An 18,096-nucleotide genomic window follows, 5' to 3' on the forward strand; every position below is an offset into this window, starting at 1 on the left:
CGCAAATCCTGACCGTGCCATCACTTTTGAGTACTGGAACAATTCGGCTGGCCCACTCACTGACTTCCACTGGGGAGATGATGCCCTCGTGTTGCAGTCTGCCCAGCTCGTTTTCCACTCTCTCTCTCATCACATGAGGTACCGCTCGCGCCTTGTGGTGAATGGGTCATGCCTCTGGGACCAAGTGGATGCGCACTTTCATCCTGGAAAAGTTTCCGATGCCTGGCTCAAAAAGGGAAGGAAATGTGTTAAGAACCTGGGTACATGAGGCCTCATCGACATGTGATAGTGCTCGGATGTCATCCCAGTACCAGTGGATTTTGCCCAGCCAGCTCCTTCCAAGCAGTGTGGGGCCATCGCCCGGGACAATCCAGAATGGCAGTTTGTGCACCATGCCCTCGTAGGTGACCTTGACCATGGCGTTGCCCAGGACAGTGGTAAACTCTTTGGTGTACGTTCTCAGTTGTGTGTGGATGGGGCTCAGGGCTGGTCTGCGTGCCTTGTTGCACCACCGTCTCTCAAACAGCTTTTTACTCATGATGGATTGGCTAGCACCAGTGTCCAGTTCCATGGCTATGGGTAAGCCATTCAATTTTACATTTAGCATTATAGGTGGACATTTCGTCGAAAATGTGTGCACCCAGTGTACTTCAACATCTGCCTCCTTGCTGAGGTTCGAAATTGCTTTGATCCACCATGGACCGATCTTCCTCTGCCACGTGGTGGTTAGCAGGTTTTGCAGAGCTTGCAGCTCGTCTGCAAGCTCATTGGAGGTGCCCTGTTGTTCCACAGCTCTTGCAAACATACCCTTTGAAGGGCATGAATAGGCTGAATGGAAGCCTCCACAATGCCAACAAGGTATGAATTGCCTTGCATTCATCCTTTGTTGCGGACTCAGTCATCTGGGTCACCTGAGGCCTGCTGGCAGTTGCAGACTCGCGGTTTCTGCCCTGTACATTTCTGCTCGCAAACACAGTTCCAGTTAATTTATGAACATTGCTTGCACTTGTGTGCTGAGAGATTTGTTTGGTGTTATCATTGGTGGACATAAACGCCTGTGCTATCGCAATGGCCTTACTGAGGGTCGGTGTCTCTACAGTCAAAAGTTTTCGTAGGATGGTCTCGTGGCCAATGCCCAGTACAAAAAAGTCTCTGAGCATTTGCTTCAGGTAGCCATCAAACTCACATTGTCCTGCAAGTCGCCTTAGCTCGGCGACATAGCTCCCCACTTCCTGACCTTAAGATCGCTGGCACGTATAGAACCGATACCTCACCATCAGTACGCTCTCCCTCGGGTTAAGATGCTCCAGAACCATTGTGCACAGCTCCTTATACGACTTATCTGTGGGTTGCACCGGAGCCAGAAGATTCTTCATGAGGCTGTAGGTCGGTGCCCCACAGACCGTGAGGAGGAACATTCTCCTTTTTGCAGCACTTCCTTCGCCTCCAGCTCGTTGGCTACAAAGTACTGGTCTAGCCATTCGACATAGGCTTCCCAGTCCTCACCCTCTGAGAACTTCTCCAGGATGTCCAGTTTGCTGCATCTTTGCATTGGATTCGTATACTCGTCGCCAGTTAGTGTTCCTAACAGATGAGACTGCACACAGGGGAGGTTAAAGTAAGTGACCTCAGTCTTTATTAAGACACTGCAGAGTCAGGAACAGGTCTTAGGGGCCGGCTTATATACAGTGCTCCCAAGGGATGCTGGGATCCCTTGGGACTTCAGGGGATGCGCTCCCTGGTGGCAGATAGTGGGAGTGCATGCTTTACAGATACACAACAGTCTTAGTCCAAATATGCACAAAAGAGCTGAATTAGAGATGAGATGAGAGTGACTACCCTCGACATCAGGGCAGCACTTGACTGAGTGTGGCATCAAGAAGCCCTAATAAAACTGAAGTAAATGAGAATGAGGGATAAAACTCTACACTGGCTGGAGTCATACCAAGCACAAAGTGAGATGGTTGTGGTTGTTGAAGGCCAATTATCTCAGCTCTAGGACATCACTGCACGAGTTCCTCAGGACTGTGTCCTAGGCCCAACCATCTTCAGCAATGACCTTCTCTGCATTATAAGGTCAGAAGTGGGGATGTTCACTGATGTTTGTAGTGTTCAGTTCCATTCGCAACTCCTCAGAAAATGAAGCAGTCCATGCCCACATGCGGCAGGACCTGACAATATTCAAGCTTGGGCTGATAAGTGGCAAGTAACATTCACACCACACAAGTGCCAGGCAATGGCCATCTTCAACAAGAGAAAGTCTAGTCACCTCTCCTTGATATTCAATTACCATCGCCGAACCCCACACCAACATCCTGGGGTCACTATTGACCAGAAACTTAACTGGAGCAGCCACATTAATATTGTGCCTACAAAAGCAGGTCAGATGCTGGGTATTCTACAGCTAGTGATTCCCCTCCTAACTCCACTAAGCTTTTGAACCATTTACAAGGCACAAGTCAAGAGCGTGATGGAATACTCTCCAATTGCCTGGATGTTTGCAGCAACAACACTCAAGAAGCTCGACACCATTCACCACCTTCAACATTCACTCCTTTCACTACCAGCGTGGCTGCAGTGTGTACCATCGACAATATAGACTGCAACAACTTGCCAAGGCTTCTTAGACAGCACCTCCCAAACCCACGATCTCTACCAACCAGAAGGAGAAGGGCAGCAAGTATATGGGAACACCACCCGATAGTTCCTCTAAAGTTACACACCACCCTGACTCGGAAATATATCATCTGTCCTTCATCGTCACTGGATCAAAATCCTGGAACTCTCTCCTCAATAGCGCTCTTGGAATACCTTCACTACACAGACTGCAGCGGTTCTAGAAGGCAGCTGACCACCATCTTCTCAAAGGATAATTAGGGATGGGCAATAAATGCTGGCCTTGACAGTGACACATACCATGAATGAATAAAAAAAAATATATGCTATATAAATGCTAGTTGGTCTTCTGAAGATGCAAAAGGTGCTATATAAATGCAAAATGTTTCTTTTCTTTGTCTCTTTTTGTATGTGTTGCACTCTCCTTTACCTCTTACCTTATCTGAAGACCTGAAGCCAATTTCAGAACTTTAACCCTCTACTAGCCAGGAAAACTATCTTGTCTCTTCAGATTCTTGTCAGAATCTAACCTGGGAGGAAATAGTGATCTCGGTGATGTGCTGAGGTCAATTGCTCCAGACAGAAACAAACATGCCAGTGGGGAATTTGGTGCGGGGAGGAATGAACAAGGAGGACGAAGAAGTTGTTCAAAAGGTTGGGACCAGTAGAAATAGAGTGCAGAGGTTGTGGCTCATCAGCAATTGCCAACAAATATATGGAGAGGCCTGGCTGGGGACAGCAACATAAAAGGAGCTCCTGAAAGTCCTGCTTGTGGTGTCAGAAATAGTGTAATCCAGGACTCAAGATGGGGCTGCCCCAATCTTGAGCAGCAAATTTAGATGTTTGGAGTGAAAACAGTTGTAGTGGATCTGTGTGAAACCAAGCAAGGAACAATAAAGTCAGTGTGTCTGCCCAAGGCCTTTGACCTGGTTGATTCCAGACCTGGCCCTATGCATTAATACTGAATTAAAAGTAATACTTAATTCTGAGTTCTTCAGTATTCATTGGGTGGTGCTTTATAATAATAAATTGAAATAAAATAATATTTAATCTGCTCTGAAGTCTTGAACATTTGTTAATGACTGAAACACAGCCGCACATGGCATGGGAAGCAGCAAAGACTGGGTCTGACCTAGAAAACTGGCTGCAGAGGAATAATTGAACTAGAGCCTGGAGACTGTCCCTGATAACTACACTAATAGCCAAATTCTTGGCACACTGATCAATCCTGTGCAAGATGTAACAATTAAATATAAATATAAATATCTCAGCTATTTTCAGACTTACTTGCCATAATGCATGACTGAGCCGTAATCATATGTTGTTCCCAGATTATTTGTCTGCATTAGATTAAAATTAAATTGTAGCTCTGTAAAGATAACACATCCAGAATTAATTCAAACAAACTGGTTTTGGATTAGTCCTTATAAAAAGCAGACACCGTCCTAAAAAAGCATATTGATAAATAACAGCCCCAACTATCGGCCTGATGACAGGTGAAGACAATTTCCTGGAATTTCCTTGTAGCTTCTCCTGTTCTGCCACCATAACTTTGGCGCAGGTATGGTGGAAACCCTGGCTACACATGTAAAGAGGAATTCCGCTGCTCTTCTGCAAAATTATGCAAATTATTTGGGAGAAGCCTGTAATATATAGCTCCACCTAGTGGTCTACTGCTTCACCTAATGGACTACTGTGGTATTGCAGCCCTATTGTTGACAATAATAAAAGGAGTGGAGCCATCTTGTAGTCTGAGTGTGTTGTGATGACAGGTTGGCAACATAAGATTGGATTTCTGGATACCCTCACTGAAATTTTTGTTGGTGGATGTTCCAGCCAAACAACAGAGAGACTTGCAGAGGTCCTTTGTTTTGCAGAACAGGTAAAAATCCAAAGTAAATTTCAAGCACACTGTTGGCATTGCCAGAGTCCAGATGGCCGTGCCTATGGAGATAATAGGATGCTTGGGCGAGTTCCAACGTGACTGAAAGACTTTCGGAGAGTATGTGGAGCAACTAGAAATGTTTTTCACAGCAAATAGTATCAAAGTCCCCAATGATGAAAACCGTAACCGGGTGCTGTTAGAAAAAACAGGCTATTTTCTTGACTGAAGCAGGCTCAGAAGTGTATGAAAGCCTGGAAAATGTGCTTGTTCCTATCAAGCCGAAGGACAAACCACTGGAAGAGATTCTAAGCAAGTTAGAACAACACTAGTTCGGAGCTCCTGGAAATTGCTGAAAGTTTTGGAATAAACAATCAGTTAACCGGAGAGTATCAGTGAGTACATTGTAGCATTAAAAAAAGCTATCCATTCACTGTCATTTCTGAAATTTTCAGGACCGAGCATTGCGTGACTGTTTTGTTTGTGGGATGAAAAATGAAGCAATCAGAAGAATGTTGACAACAACTCCTAACTTGACTTTTGATTTAGCTTGTCAGACAGTAACATCGATGGATATGGCCGACCAATACTCCCGAGAACTTTGCGCCATTTCCAGTCGTCAGAAAACCGGGGTGAATTGCTTGCAGGTTAAAAGTGAAAGGCAGTTGGGCCTCAAGACCTCAGCAACTGGCCAAGGTAACAGAGCATTGAAGTCGTGCTACCAGTGTCTGGGACAACATATTGCTCAAAATTGTCCATAAGTGAAGGCAGTGTTTCTTTTGCAAGAAAACTGGGCATCTTGCAATGGCTTGCCAACTGAAGAGTAAACCAACTTTCAAGGCTATAAGTAGAAATCACCAGAGAATACATAGCCTGGAAGAAAAGCACCAGGATGAGGAGATACACATCATCAGGAACACGAGTGTATCCAACAACGATTCATGATGTATCGCCATCCAAGTAAACATTGCAGGAACCAAGATACCCACGGAAATCAACATTGGTGCATCCATGTTTGTAGTACTGCAATCGCTATATCTCGATGAGTTGAGTGATTTTCCACAGGAGAAGTCAAAGATAGAGCTGTGAAGCTACTCAGAAGAGCAAATCCCTGTGGTAGGACGCATCACCATTCCGGTGAAATACAAGGATCAATTTCAGAGCTTGCCTCTCTTAGTAGTGGCAGGAGACAAGCCTGTCTTACCAGGTAGAAATTGGTTGGGATCACTGAAGCTGGATTGGAATGAGATTTTGTGTTAAAACAAGATTTGCATCGAAGGATGATGTCTTCAAGAAATATCTGAAGGTGTTCTATGAAACAGGCAGTCCGATCCAAGGTTTCAAGGCTAGTGTTAGAGTACAGAAGGATGCTTGACTAGTTTGCTGCAAGCCTGTACCTTATGCACTCGAGGAGAAAGTTGAGCAAGAACTCAAAAGACTAGAGACTGAGAACATTATCTACAAGCTAGATCTATGTAATTGGGCTACACCCACTGTTGTACCTAAATCAGATGGTAAGGTAAGGTTGTGTGGTGATTATAAAGTAACCGTAAACCAGGTTCTTGAGGGTAATCGCCCCAATAGATTGCCTAGTGTAGAAGATTTGCTCGCAACACTGACAGGTGGTCAGATCTTCTTAAAGTTAGATCTCAATAATGCCTACCTATAACATGAACTAGATGAGGAGCCCAAGTCATGCTTTATGATAAATACTCATCTAGGCATATCTCAATTTAATAGACTGCCATTTGGAGTGTCTTCCGCTCCTGCCATATTCCAAGGGGTGATGAACCAGATTTTGCAAGGCATTGAAGAGGTCGTATGTTATTTAGATGACATACTCATTTCAGCATCAAACAGGAAAATCCATAATGATGTAAAGAATGAAGTGCTCAAATGCCGAGAATAGCACAGAGTATGAGTGACTGCTCGCAAGTGTGAGTTATTTCAAAACTCAGTAGAGTACTTGGGGTACAGAGTAGATAAAGATGGCTTACATCCAAATCCAAAGAAATGGCAGTTGTCATTGGACCACAAATTGGCTAATTTTCCGATTACTTATCGTAATACTCCTCATACAACCACTAGTAGAAAACCAGCAGAGTTGCTTCTCAAACAACAGCCACGAACTAGGTTCTCATTGTTAAAGCCAAACTTGGCAGTGTCAGTAGAATAGAAACAATTAAGACAGAAAGAGAATCATGATAGAGGTAGAGCAAGAGAGAAAAGTATGAAATTAAATCAGAAGGTGAGAGTGAAGAACCATCACCACAAATGGTTAAAGTGGTTACGAGGAATAGTAGTGAACATATGTGGTCCTCGCACATATTTGGTCAAGATGTTTGATCACGGATAGGTTAGGTTTGTTCACATTGATCATATTTTACCTACAGATGTGGAAGGAGTTCAAAGTTGGAATGATTCAATTATTTCTGATGAGTCAGATAGTCTTGTTACAAATAGAGTACTAGTAGCAAATCCTACATCGGATGTACTAGAAAAAAGTCCAAGAGAAAGTCAGAATTTAAGTCCGAGTCCAAGTCAGGCAGACAAACAGTTTGAAGTTGTAGAGAGTCCAAATGTAATTCAAGTATTACCTGAGGAGAACTCCATGTTTGGAAAGTTCTGTTCGGGAGGAAAGGTATCCTCTTCGAAACAGAACACAAGTGGTTAAGTTTGATTTGTAAATACGGCAAAATAATTCCATATCTTTGTTATGTATAACCATACAAGTTATGTATGATGATTATTTTGTTATAATTATTTCTTCATTAAAGGAGGGAGAAGTGTAATATATAGCTCCACCTAGTGGACTACTGTGGTAATGCAGCCACTACTGATTACAATAATAAAAGGAATGGAGCCATCTTGTAGTCCGAGTGTGTTGTGATGTCGTAGAGAATATATCACAAAGCCCTGAATAAATTCTTGGCAAAGAAGTGTTAGATTGAAAGTGCAGGATTGTCATAAACTGCAGATTCACCCAACATTCCATCACTTATTGCCGAACAAAAACACAAAGTGCAAGTATGCAAAAGGAGTGAATTTAGAAGTTACTGGTGGGAGAGGCACGCTGAAGGCATGGGATCTATTTTCTAAGAGGAATCGCTAGAAAATGTTGATTTTGGCACTTCATCTAGTGCGTTTTTTGGCATTGAATCCTTCTGTAATTTTGTCTTTCAAGTTAAAATTAATTTATCCTGGAAAGGTTTAAGGTATTTTAAATATGAAAATAAAAGTAGTATATTATTTTCCATGGTCCAGTAAATCTGATCAGATGTTAATTTGTGAACTGAAATCTTTTAGATCCACAATAATCCCAAACAACTCTGCTTTCTACATGCACAATACTGGCTCGCTATACATTGCCCCTTGCCCAATCACAAGGCAGCCAAATGCAGGAGGGGAGGGGTTACATGCATTGAGCGTTTGCTGATTTAATTATTTCAAATAAACAACTTTTATTTTTAAGGAATTAAAGGATGGATAAAGCTCAGTCAATATCCTTAAATCAAAAGAGAGTTCTGATGAAGGGTCACATCCAAACATTAATCTAGCATGGGAAGTTAGAAATTACTGTTGGTGATAATATAACATGTTCATACAATATTCCTCTATATTAACAGAGATTAACCCATTTAAAATAAATGGATAAACAGCTTTAAAATAGCCGACACAGAATAGTCATGTGAATGTGTTAAGCATTTGTCTATCATCCAGAGTAATTTCTAGCCATTATGGCTCTTTATTGTCTGTACTGAAAATAAAACTCAATGCACACTCCAATTACTAAAAAGAATAAAATGCAGAAAAACATAGGGGCTGATTTTCATCCCCTCTGCTGGGCATGAACAAGGTAGTAGCGCGATTTAAATAGCAGAGCAGCAGTGATTGTCCCATTCATAGAATCAGAAAATGATGACACAGAAGGAGGCTATTCTGCCCATCGTGTCTGTACTGGTCGAAAAAGAGTTACCCAGCCTAATCCCACCTTCTGGCACCAGGTCCGTAGACCTGCAGGTTATGGCTCTTTAAGTGCACATCCAAGTACCTTTTAAATGTGATGAGGGTTTCTGCCTCCACCACCCTTTCAGGCAGTGAGTTCCAGACTCCCTTCACCCTCTGGGTGAAAAAATGTTTCCTCAGCTCCCCTCTAATCCTCTTATCAATAACTTTAAATCTAGGCCCCCTGATTATTGACCCCTTTGCTAAGGGAAATAGAGTGGATTGGAAGGACCTATCTAGGCCCCTCAGAATTTTATACACCTCAATTAAATCTCCCATCAGCCTCCTCTGTTCCAAGGAAAACACCTCCGCCTATCCAATAGCCTCATAGCTAAAGTTTTCCAGTCCTGGCAACATCCTCGTAAATCTCCTCTGCACCCGATGAATACGTGGCTTGAGAAATGGTGCAGAAGGGAGGGATTCAAATTCCTGGGACATTGGAACCGGTTCTGGGGGAGGTGGGACCAGTACAAACCGGATAGTCTGCACCTGGGCAGGAGCGGAACCAATGTCCGAGGGGGAGTGTTTGCTAGTGCTGTTGGGGAGGAGTTAAACTAATACGGCAGGGGGATGGGAACCTATGCAGGGGTACAGAGGGAAATAGAAGGGGAGCAGAAGCAAAAGATAGAAAGGAGAATAGTAAAAGTGGAAGGCAGAGAAACCCAAGGCCAAAAGCAAAAAGGGCAACATTACACAGCAGGATTCAAAAGGGGCAAAGTGTGGTAAAAAGACAAGCCTGAAGGCTCTGTGCCTCAATGCGAAGAGTATTCGGAATAAGGTGGATGAATTAACTGCGCAGACAGCAGTCAACGGATACGATGTGATTGGTATCACGGAGACATGGCTCCAGGGTGACCAAGACTGGGAATTCAACATCCAAGGGTATTCAGCATTTAGGAAGGATAGACAGAAAGGAAAAGGAGACGGGGTGACATTGCTGGTTAAAGAGGAAATCAATGCAATTGTAAGGAAGGACATTAGCACATGGGATTGGGGGTGGTGTGCTGACGTGGTTTGAGAACTGGTTGGCAGACAGGAAGCAAAGAGTAGGAGGAAATGGGTACTTTTCAGAATGGCAGGCAGTGACTAGTGGGGTACCGCAAAGTTCTGTGCTGGGGCCCCAGCTGTTTACATTGTACACAAATGATTTAGACGAGGGGATTAAATGTAGTATCTCCAAATTTGCGGATGACACTAAGTTGGGTGGCAGTGTGACTTGGATAAGTTAGGTGAGTGGGCAAATACATGGCAGATGAAATATAATGTGGATAAATGTGAGGTTATCCACTTTGGTGGTAAAAACAGAGAGACAGACTATTATCTGAATGGTGACAGATTAGGAAAAGGGGAGGTGCAACGAGACCTGGGTGACACGGTACGTCAGTCATTGAAGGTTGGCATGCAGGTACAGCAGGCGGTTAAGAAAGCAAATGGCATGTTGGCCTTCATATGAGGGGATTTGAGTACAGGGGCAGGGAGGTGTTACTACAGTTGTACTGGGCCTTGGTGAGGCCACACCTGGAGTATTGTGTACAGTTTTGGTCTCCTAACTTGAGGAAGGACATTCTTGCTTTTGAGGGAGTGCAGCGAAGGTTCACCAGATTGATTCCCGGGATGGGAACTGACATATCAAGAAAGACTGGATCAACTGGGCTTGTATTCACTGGAGTTCAGAAGAATGAGAGGGGATCTCACAGAAACATTTAAAATTCTGATTGGTTTAGACAGGTTAGATGCAGGAAGAATGTTCCCAATGTTGGGGAAGTCCAGAACCAAGGGTCACAGTCTAAGTGTCATGTATCTTACATTATTATATATAACTGTATCCTAACATGCTATACATGAGTGTAATAAGATATGACCTGTAACCACCAGCATACCTTACCACCAAGGGTGCACTTGCAAGAGACAGGTATATAAGGACAGGTCTCAAGCAAGTGCAGCATTCCAGAGCTGTGAAATAAAGGTGCAGGTCCAGGGTGACCTTTACTTCACTACATGCCTCGTGTGAATCTGTACTGACGGGACAGGACTTTACAGTGGCGACGAGTTATGGGATTACTGAATCCACAGAATGGCGAACAATGGATCAGATGAAAAGTACAATGCTGGAGACAATTGGGAGGACTTTATAGAAAGGCTCCAGCAAAGCTTTGTAACCAAAGACTGGTTAGGAGACGACAAAGCAGACAAGAGAAGAGCCCATCTCTTGACCAGCTGTGGCTCGAAAACATACGCTTTAATGAAGCATCTGCTGGCACACGAGAAACCAGCAAGCAAGTCGTTTGAAGAATTGTGCACACTGGTAAGAGACCACCTGAATCCAGTGAGCAGCCTACACATGGCCAGTCACAGGTTCTACAACTACAGATGCTGTGTGGGCCAGAGCATACCCGACTTCGTGGCGGAACTTCGGAGGTTGGCTAGTTTATGTGAGTTCTCCGATGAACTGAAGAGAGAAATGCTGAGAGACTTTTTCATTGAAGGAATAGGCCATGCAGGCATATTCCGAAAGCTCATAGAGACCAAGAACCTGACCTTAGAGGCAGCAGCACTGGTTGCACAGACATTCTTGGTAGGGGTAGAAGAAACGAGGTTGATTTACAATGCAGGTACGACAACTAACGAAATATCGGAACAAGAAGTTCACAGCATTAAACAAGCTGCTACCCCCACACATAGACAAAACCGGGAGAACAGGCTCTCGACAGCAGACAGTGGCGCCACAAGTCATCAAGGGCCACAGGAACGCATCATCAACACACAATGCGAGTAATCAACTACAAACTGAGAGAAGCTCAAGAGAGATCAGCCAGACACAGCTCATTCTTTGGGAACAATGGAAGCAGTCTGTGCTGGAGGTGTGGGGGTGGGCACTCGTCAAGGGGATGTCGATTTCAGCAGGTTGTTTGCAGAAACTGTGAATATATACAGGCCATTTGGCCCGCACATGCAAAAAAACGGCAGCTCGGCTGGTATACGAATTGGATGGGTCGGAAAGCGGACCAGAAGACGGTGGGGACAGTATCCGGGACACCGATGCACAGCGGGTCAACACGATCAGTGGCCGCTGCTCCTAGAACAGGACGCCTCCGATAATGACGGGTGTCCTACTCAATGGGATACCGGTCAACATGGAGCTGGATATGGGAGTGAGTCAATCTCTCATGGGCGCTCAAAAATTTGAACAACTGTGGCCGCATAAAAGACACAGACTAAAACTCACAAGGGTCGACACCAAACTAAGGACCTATACCAAAGAAATCGTACCAGTCCTCGGCAGCGCCATGCTCTCTGTCACACACAAAGGGACAGTGTGAACCGACTTCCCCTGTGGATTGTCCCCGGAGACCCCTCAGCACTGTTGGGGAGAAGCTGGCTGGCAAAACTAAACTGGAAACGGGATGATGTCCATGCCATGTCATTAGAGGAACGGACCTCCTGCTCAACAGTTATAAAGCAATTTGAACATCTCTTTCAGCCAGGTGTGGGCACTTTCAATGGGCCAAAGTCAAAATCTATATCAGACAGGATGCTAGACTGGTCCATCACAAGGCCAGAGCTGTACCCTATGTGATGAGGGAAAAGATTGAACATGAAATAGACAGGCTTCTGCGGGAAGGCATTATATCACCTGTGGAATTTAGCGACTGGGCAAGTTCCATCGTCCCAGTCATGAAGCCTGATGGATACGTACGAATCTGTGGGGACTATCTGCCCAAGTTTCCACATGATTTGCTCCTGATTTTTAGGAGCAACTGGTGTAGAATGGAGTATCTTAGAAATCGGAATTCTCCACATTTAGTTTTCTGCAGTTCTAGTCAGGTAGAACAGTTTCACTTTGGAACAGAATTTTATTTTCAAAAGGGGGCGTGTCCGGCCACTGATGCCTGATTTCAAAGTTTCCACAGTGAAAACGTACTCCAAACTAACTTAGAATGGAGTAAGTGAAGATTTTTGTACGCCTAAAAAAACCTTGTTTACACATTAAAAAATCAGGCGCAGGTTACAAATTAGGCATCGGGAACAAGGGTGGGAGGGGAAGGGAGCTCATTAAATTCTACAATCAATCCTTAGTTATACTTATACAAATATTATACAAATAAATCCAACCTGAATAAAAATTTATAAGCAAAGAAAAGATTAAATAAACCATGTTCCTACCTGTGTGAAAGTGCTTCAGGCAGGCCTTTCAGACAGCGGTTTGCCGTCGGGAACGAAGGCTGAACGGGCCGGGCCAGAGACTTCGGGCAGGGCCCGTCCCCAGCACCAGATTTACAGGTAGGTGGCGTCGGGTCGGGTCGGGGAGGGAGGTTCGGTTCGGGTCGGGTGAGGGAGGTTCGGTTCGGGTCGGGGGGAGGGAGGGAGGAGGAGGTCAGGTCGGGGAGAGGGAGGTCAGGTCGGATCCAGTCCGGGGGCGGGGGGTGGGAGCGGGAGTCAGGTCGGGTCCAGTCAGGGTTGGGTGGGGGGGGAGCGGGAGTCGGGTTGGGTCCAGTCGGTGGGGGGGGGGGAGCGGGAGCGGGAGTTGGGTCGGGACGGGTCCAGTTGGGGGTGGGGGGGAGCGGGAGCGGGAGTCGGGTCCAGTCATGGGGGGGGGGGAGCGGGAGTCGGGTCAGGTCCAGTCGGGGGAGGGGGGGAGCGGGAGCGGGAGTCGGGTCGGGTACAGTCGAGGGGGGGGGGGGGGGGGGAGAGCTGGAGCGGGAGTTGGGTCGGGTCCAGTCGGGGAGCGGGAGTCGGGTCGGGTCGGGGGGGTCGGGGGGGGAGCGGGAGCGGGAGTCGGGTCGGGTCCAGTTGGGAGTGGGGGGGAGCGGGAGTCGGTCGGGTCCAGTCGGGGGAGCGGGAGTCGGGTCGGGTACAGTCGGCGGGGGGGGGGGGGGAAAGCTGGAGCGGGAGTCAGGTCGGGTCCGGGGGGAGCGGGTGTCGCGTCTGGTCCGGGAGGAAGCAGGAGCTGGCCGTGGGAGGAGTCTTATTCACACAGCCCCAGTGAGGCCATTCGGCCAGGGCTCGGGGCTGCGTGCTTCGGGCCCCTCCCACACAGTTTCGGGCGCCTGGAGCTACTGCACTTGCGTGCCCACTGTAGCGCGCATGTGCAGAGGTCCCGGCACTGTTTTCAGCGCAGGGACCTGGCTCCGCCTCCCCACAGCTCGTGCTGCGCTGCGCCGAGGGCCAGAGGACCTGCAGGGAGGTGGAAAATATGGAGGTTTTTTTAGGCGCACTTTGTGGCACGAAAAACGGGCGTCCAGGTCGGGACTGCGCCGTTCTAGGCGCGGCTCTAAACTTGGGCCCTATAAATCTACGATAAACAGAGTCTCCCTACAGGACCAGTACCCGCTGCCCAGAGCGGAGGACTTATTTACCACATTGGCTGGAGGTAAACTTTTCTCAAAATTAGACCTCACATCTGCGTATATGACGCAAGAATGACCGAGGAATCCAAGCTACTCACCACCATCAACACACATCGAGGCCTTTTCATGTACAATCGATGCCCATTCGGCATCAGGTCGGCAGCTGCCATATACCAGCGCAACATGGAGAGTCTGCTCAAGTCCATCCCGGGGACGGTTGTATTTAAAGACGACATACTTATCACGGGCAGGGACACCGACTCCCATCTCCATAATTTGGAGGAAGTACTAAAGCGGTTGGATCGGGTAGGCCTACGAGTCAAGAAATCCAAGTGCCTGTTTCTCGCACCCGAGGTTGAATTCTTGGGCAGAAGGATTGCTGCTGATGGAATCCGCCTAACAGAGTCCAAAACAGAAGCAATTCGCCTGGCACCCAGGCCCCGGAATGTCTCAGAACTGCGCGCTTTTCTCGGGCAACTCAATTACTTTAGGAACTTTATGCAGAACTTAAGCACGCTGCTGGAGCCTCTCCCCGTGCGAATCAGGAAGGGGTGCGATTGGTTTTGGGGGGACGCCCAGGAACGTGCCTTCAATAAGGCACGCAACCTTCTGTGTTCCAACAGTGTTTTGACTTTCTTTGATCGAGGTAAAAAGCTAGTTCTCACAAGCGATGGGTCGGGTGGTTTTGCAACATGCCAATAGTGCGGGCAAATTACAACCCAAAGCTTATGCCTCCAGGTCACTTTCGCGGGCGGAGCGCGGGTACGGAATGGTAGAGAAGGAGACACTCGCGTGCGTGTACGGTGTCAAAAAGATGCACCAATACCTTTTCGGGGCCAAGTTCGCATTGGAAACTGACCACAAGCCCCTCATGTCCCTCCTATCCAAGAGCAAGGCAATAAACACCAACGCCTCGGCGCGAATTCAACGGTGGGCACTCATGCTGGAGTTCTTCGACTATACCATAAGGCATAGGCCAGGCACAGACAACTGTGCCGACGCGCTCAACAGGCTACCCTTGGCGACCACGGAAGGATCTGACTAACAGAACTGTGAGATAATCATGGCAATTAATGCCTTTGAGTCCACAGGTTCGCCCATGACGGCTCGCCAAATCAGAGCCTGGACGGCCAGCGACCCCACGTTATCCTTAGTAAAAAGATGTGTCCTAACCGGTGACTGGCCAGAGGCTCGCGATGCCTGCCTCGAGGAAGTAAAACCCTTTCACAGGCGCATACATGAACTATTACTACAAGCAGACTGCCTGATGTGGGGCAGCCAAGTAGTCATGCTTCTGCGAGGCAGAGAGGCATTTGTCCGGGAGCTCCACCGCGAGCACCCGGGGATCGTTGTCATGAAGGCCATAGCCAGATCCCACGTCTGGTGGCCTGGTATTGACGCGGACTTGGAGCTCTGCGTCCGAAGGTTCACCATTTGTGCCCAACTCAGCAATGCCCCCAGTGAGGCTCCCCTGAGCCCTTGGCCCTGGCCTACCAAACCGTGGTCGTGTGTGCACGTAGACTATGCGGGCCCATTCATGGGCAAAATGTTCCTCGTAGTTGTAGATGCATTTTCAAAGTGGATCGAATGCACCATTTTAAACTTGAGCACAACCTCCACCACTGTGGAGAGCCTCGCAACTATGTTTGCAACGCACGGAATCCGTGACAACATTGGTCAGTGACAATAGTCCGTGCTTCACCAGAGCAGAATTCCAAGACTTTATAATTGACCACGGCATAAATCACGTCAAGACGGCACCGTTCAAGCCGGCCTCCAACGGCCAGCAGAGAGAGCAGTGCAAATCATTAAACAAGGCATGCTTAAAATCAAATGTCCCACGCTGCAGGGTCGCCTGTCGCGACTGCTACTGGCATACAGATCTCGTCCGCACTCATTGACTGGGATCCCCCCCGTGCAATTGTTGATGAAAAGGACTTTAAAAACAAGGCTCTCATTAATCCTCCCAGACATGCACGAAATCGTTGAGGCAAAGCACCGTAAGCTGACTGAATACCATGACAGAAATTCGAGGTGGAGATGGAATGAGATAGGGGACAAAGTGTTTGTACTAAACTATGGCAGGGGTCCCAAATGGCTTGCAGGGACAGTAACGGGCAAAGAAGGAAACAGGCTACTGGTAGTACAAATGGACAATGGCCAAACCTGCCCGAGGCATGTAGACCAAGTCAAAAGCAGACTTACCAACAACACTGCGGAACCAGAGGCAGACTACAATGTGGAACTCGCACCACACCTGGTGGACAGACAGAGGGAACAACCGGAGGAAAGGACAATCCCAACAGACAGCCCAGGCGAGTCAACAACAATCACACAAATCGAAACAGACAGCCCAGGTGAGATACCAGCAACCACAGCCAAAGAAAAACAGGCACCAAGGCAAATAACTGAACCACAACTCAGACGCTCCACGCGAGAGCATAGACCACCGGAGACTGAACCTATAAAGACAATAAGACCTTGGGGGAGGGTGATGTCATGTATCTTACATTATTATATATAACTGTATCCTAACATGCTATGCATGACTGTAATAAGATATGACCTGTAACCACCAGCATACCTTACCACCAGGGGTGCACTTGCAAGAGACAGGTATACAAGGACAGGTCTCAGGCAAGTGCAGCATTCCAGAGCTGTGAAATAAAGGTGTAGGTCCAGAGTGACCTTGACTTCACTACATGCCTCATGTGAACCTGTACTGAGGGGACAGGACTTTACACTAAAGGATAAGGGGTAAGCCATTTCGGACTGAGATGAGGAGAAACTTCTTCACCCAGAGAGTGGTGAACCTGTGGAATTCTCTACCACAGAAAGTTGTTGAGGCCAATTCACTAAATATATTCAAAAAGGAATTAGATGTCGTCCTTACTACTAGGGGATCAAGGGGTATGGCGACAAAGCAGGAATGGGGTACTGAAGTTGCATGTTCAGCCATGAACTCATTGAATGGTGGTGTAGGCTCGAAGGGCCGAATGCCCTTCTCCTGCACCTATTTTCTATTTTTCTATGATGTGGAATCGGTATGGGTGAAGCTGCGGAATTCCAAAGGACAGAAAACGCAAGTGGGAGTTGTGTATAGACCACCAAATAGTAGTAGTGAGGTTGGGGACAGCATCAAACAAGAAATAAGGGATGTGTGCAATAAAGGTACAGCACTAATCATGGGCGACTTTAATCTACATATAGATTGGGCTAACCTAACTGGTAGCAATGCGGTGGAGGATGATTTCCTGGAGTTTATTAGGGATGATTTTCTCGACCAATATGTCGAGGAACCAACCAGGGAGCTGGCCATCCTAGACTGGGTGATGTGTAATGAGAAGGGACTAATTAGCAATCTTGTTGTGCGAGGCCCTTTGGGGAAAAGTGACCATATTATGGTAGAATTCTTTATTAAGATGGAGAGTGACAAAGTTAATTCAGAAACTAGGGTCCTGAACTTAAGGAAAGGTAACTTTGACGGTATGAGGTGTGAATTGGCTAGAATAGACTTGCAGAGGATACTTAAAGGGTTGATGGTGGATAAGCAATGGCAAACATTCAAAGATCACATAGATGAACTTCAGCAATTGTACATCCCTGTTTGGAGTAAAAATAAAACTGGGAAGGTGGCTCAACCATGGCTAACAAGGGAAATTGAGGATAGTGTTAAAACCAAGGAAGAGGCATATAAATTGGCTAGAAAAACCTGAGGACTGGGAGAAATTTAGAATTCAACAGAGGAGGATTAAGGGTTTAATTAAGAAGGGGAAAATAGAGTAAGAGAGGAAGCTTGCAGGGAACATAAAAACTGACTGCAAAAGCTTCTATAAATATGTGGAGAGAAAAAGATTAGTAAAGAAAATGTAGGTCCCTTGCAGTCGGATTCAGGTGAATTTATAATGGGGAACAAAGAAATGGCAGACCAACTGAACCAATTCTTCGTTTCTGTCTTCACAAAGGAAGATACAAATAACCTTCCGAATGTACTAGGGGACAGTGGGTCTCGTGAGAATGAGGAACTGAAAGATATCCTTATTAGGCGGGAAATTGTGTTCAGGAAATTGATGGGATTAAAGGCTGATAAATCCCCGGGTCCTGCTAGTCTGCATTAAGGAAGTGGCCCTACAAATAGTGGATGCATTGGTGATCATTTTCCAACAATCTATCGAATCTGGATCAGTTCCTATGGACTGGAGGGTAGCTAATGTAACGGCACTTTTTAAAGAAGGAGGGAGAGAG

The 18,096-nt window shown here is 46.6% G+C and overlaps 1 protein-coding gene across 9 annotated transcripts in view; it reads right to left on the bottom strand.

The window, feature by feature from the left end:
• LOC139279957 (low choriolytic enzyme-like) overlaps positions 1-18,096 on the bottom strand; it is a 630,591-nt gene that overhangs the window by 239,144 nt on the left and 373,351 nt on the right. For 8 of the 9 annotated variants that reach the window (XM_070899318.1, XM_070899312.1, XM_070899311.1 and 5 more), the window contains one exon: positions 3,904-3,985. The exons of the other annotated variant lie outside the window; for it this stretch is intronic. In XM_070899318.1, coding sequence (XP_070755419.1) covers positions 3,904-3,985 — 82 coding nt within the window. The remainder of the gene's footprint in view (positions 1-3,903; positions 3,986-18,096) is intronic. 9 annotated transcript variants of the gene reach the window in all.

Source organism: Pristiophorus japonicus, chromosome 14 (assembly GCF_044704955.1).
Source record: "Pristiophorus japonicus isolate sPriJap1 chromosome 14, sPriJap1.hap1, whole genome shotgun sequence".
In the NCBI taxonomy this organism is placed as follows: domain Eukaryota; kingdom Metazoa; phylum Chordata; class Chondrichthyes; family Pristiophoridae; genus Pristiophorus; species Pristiophorus japonicus.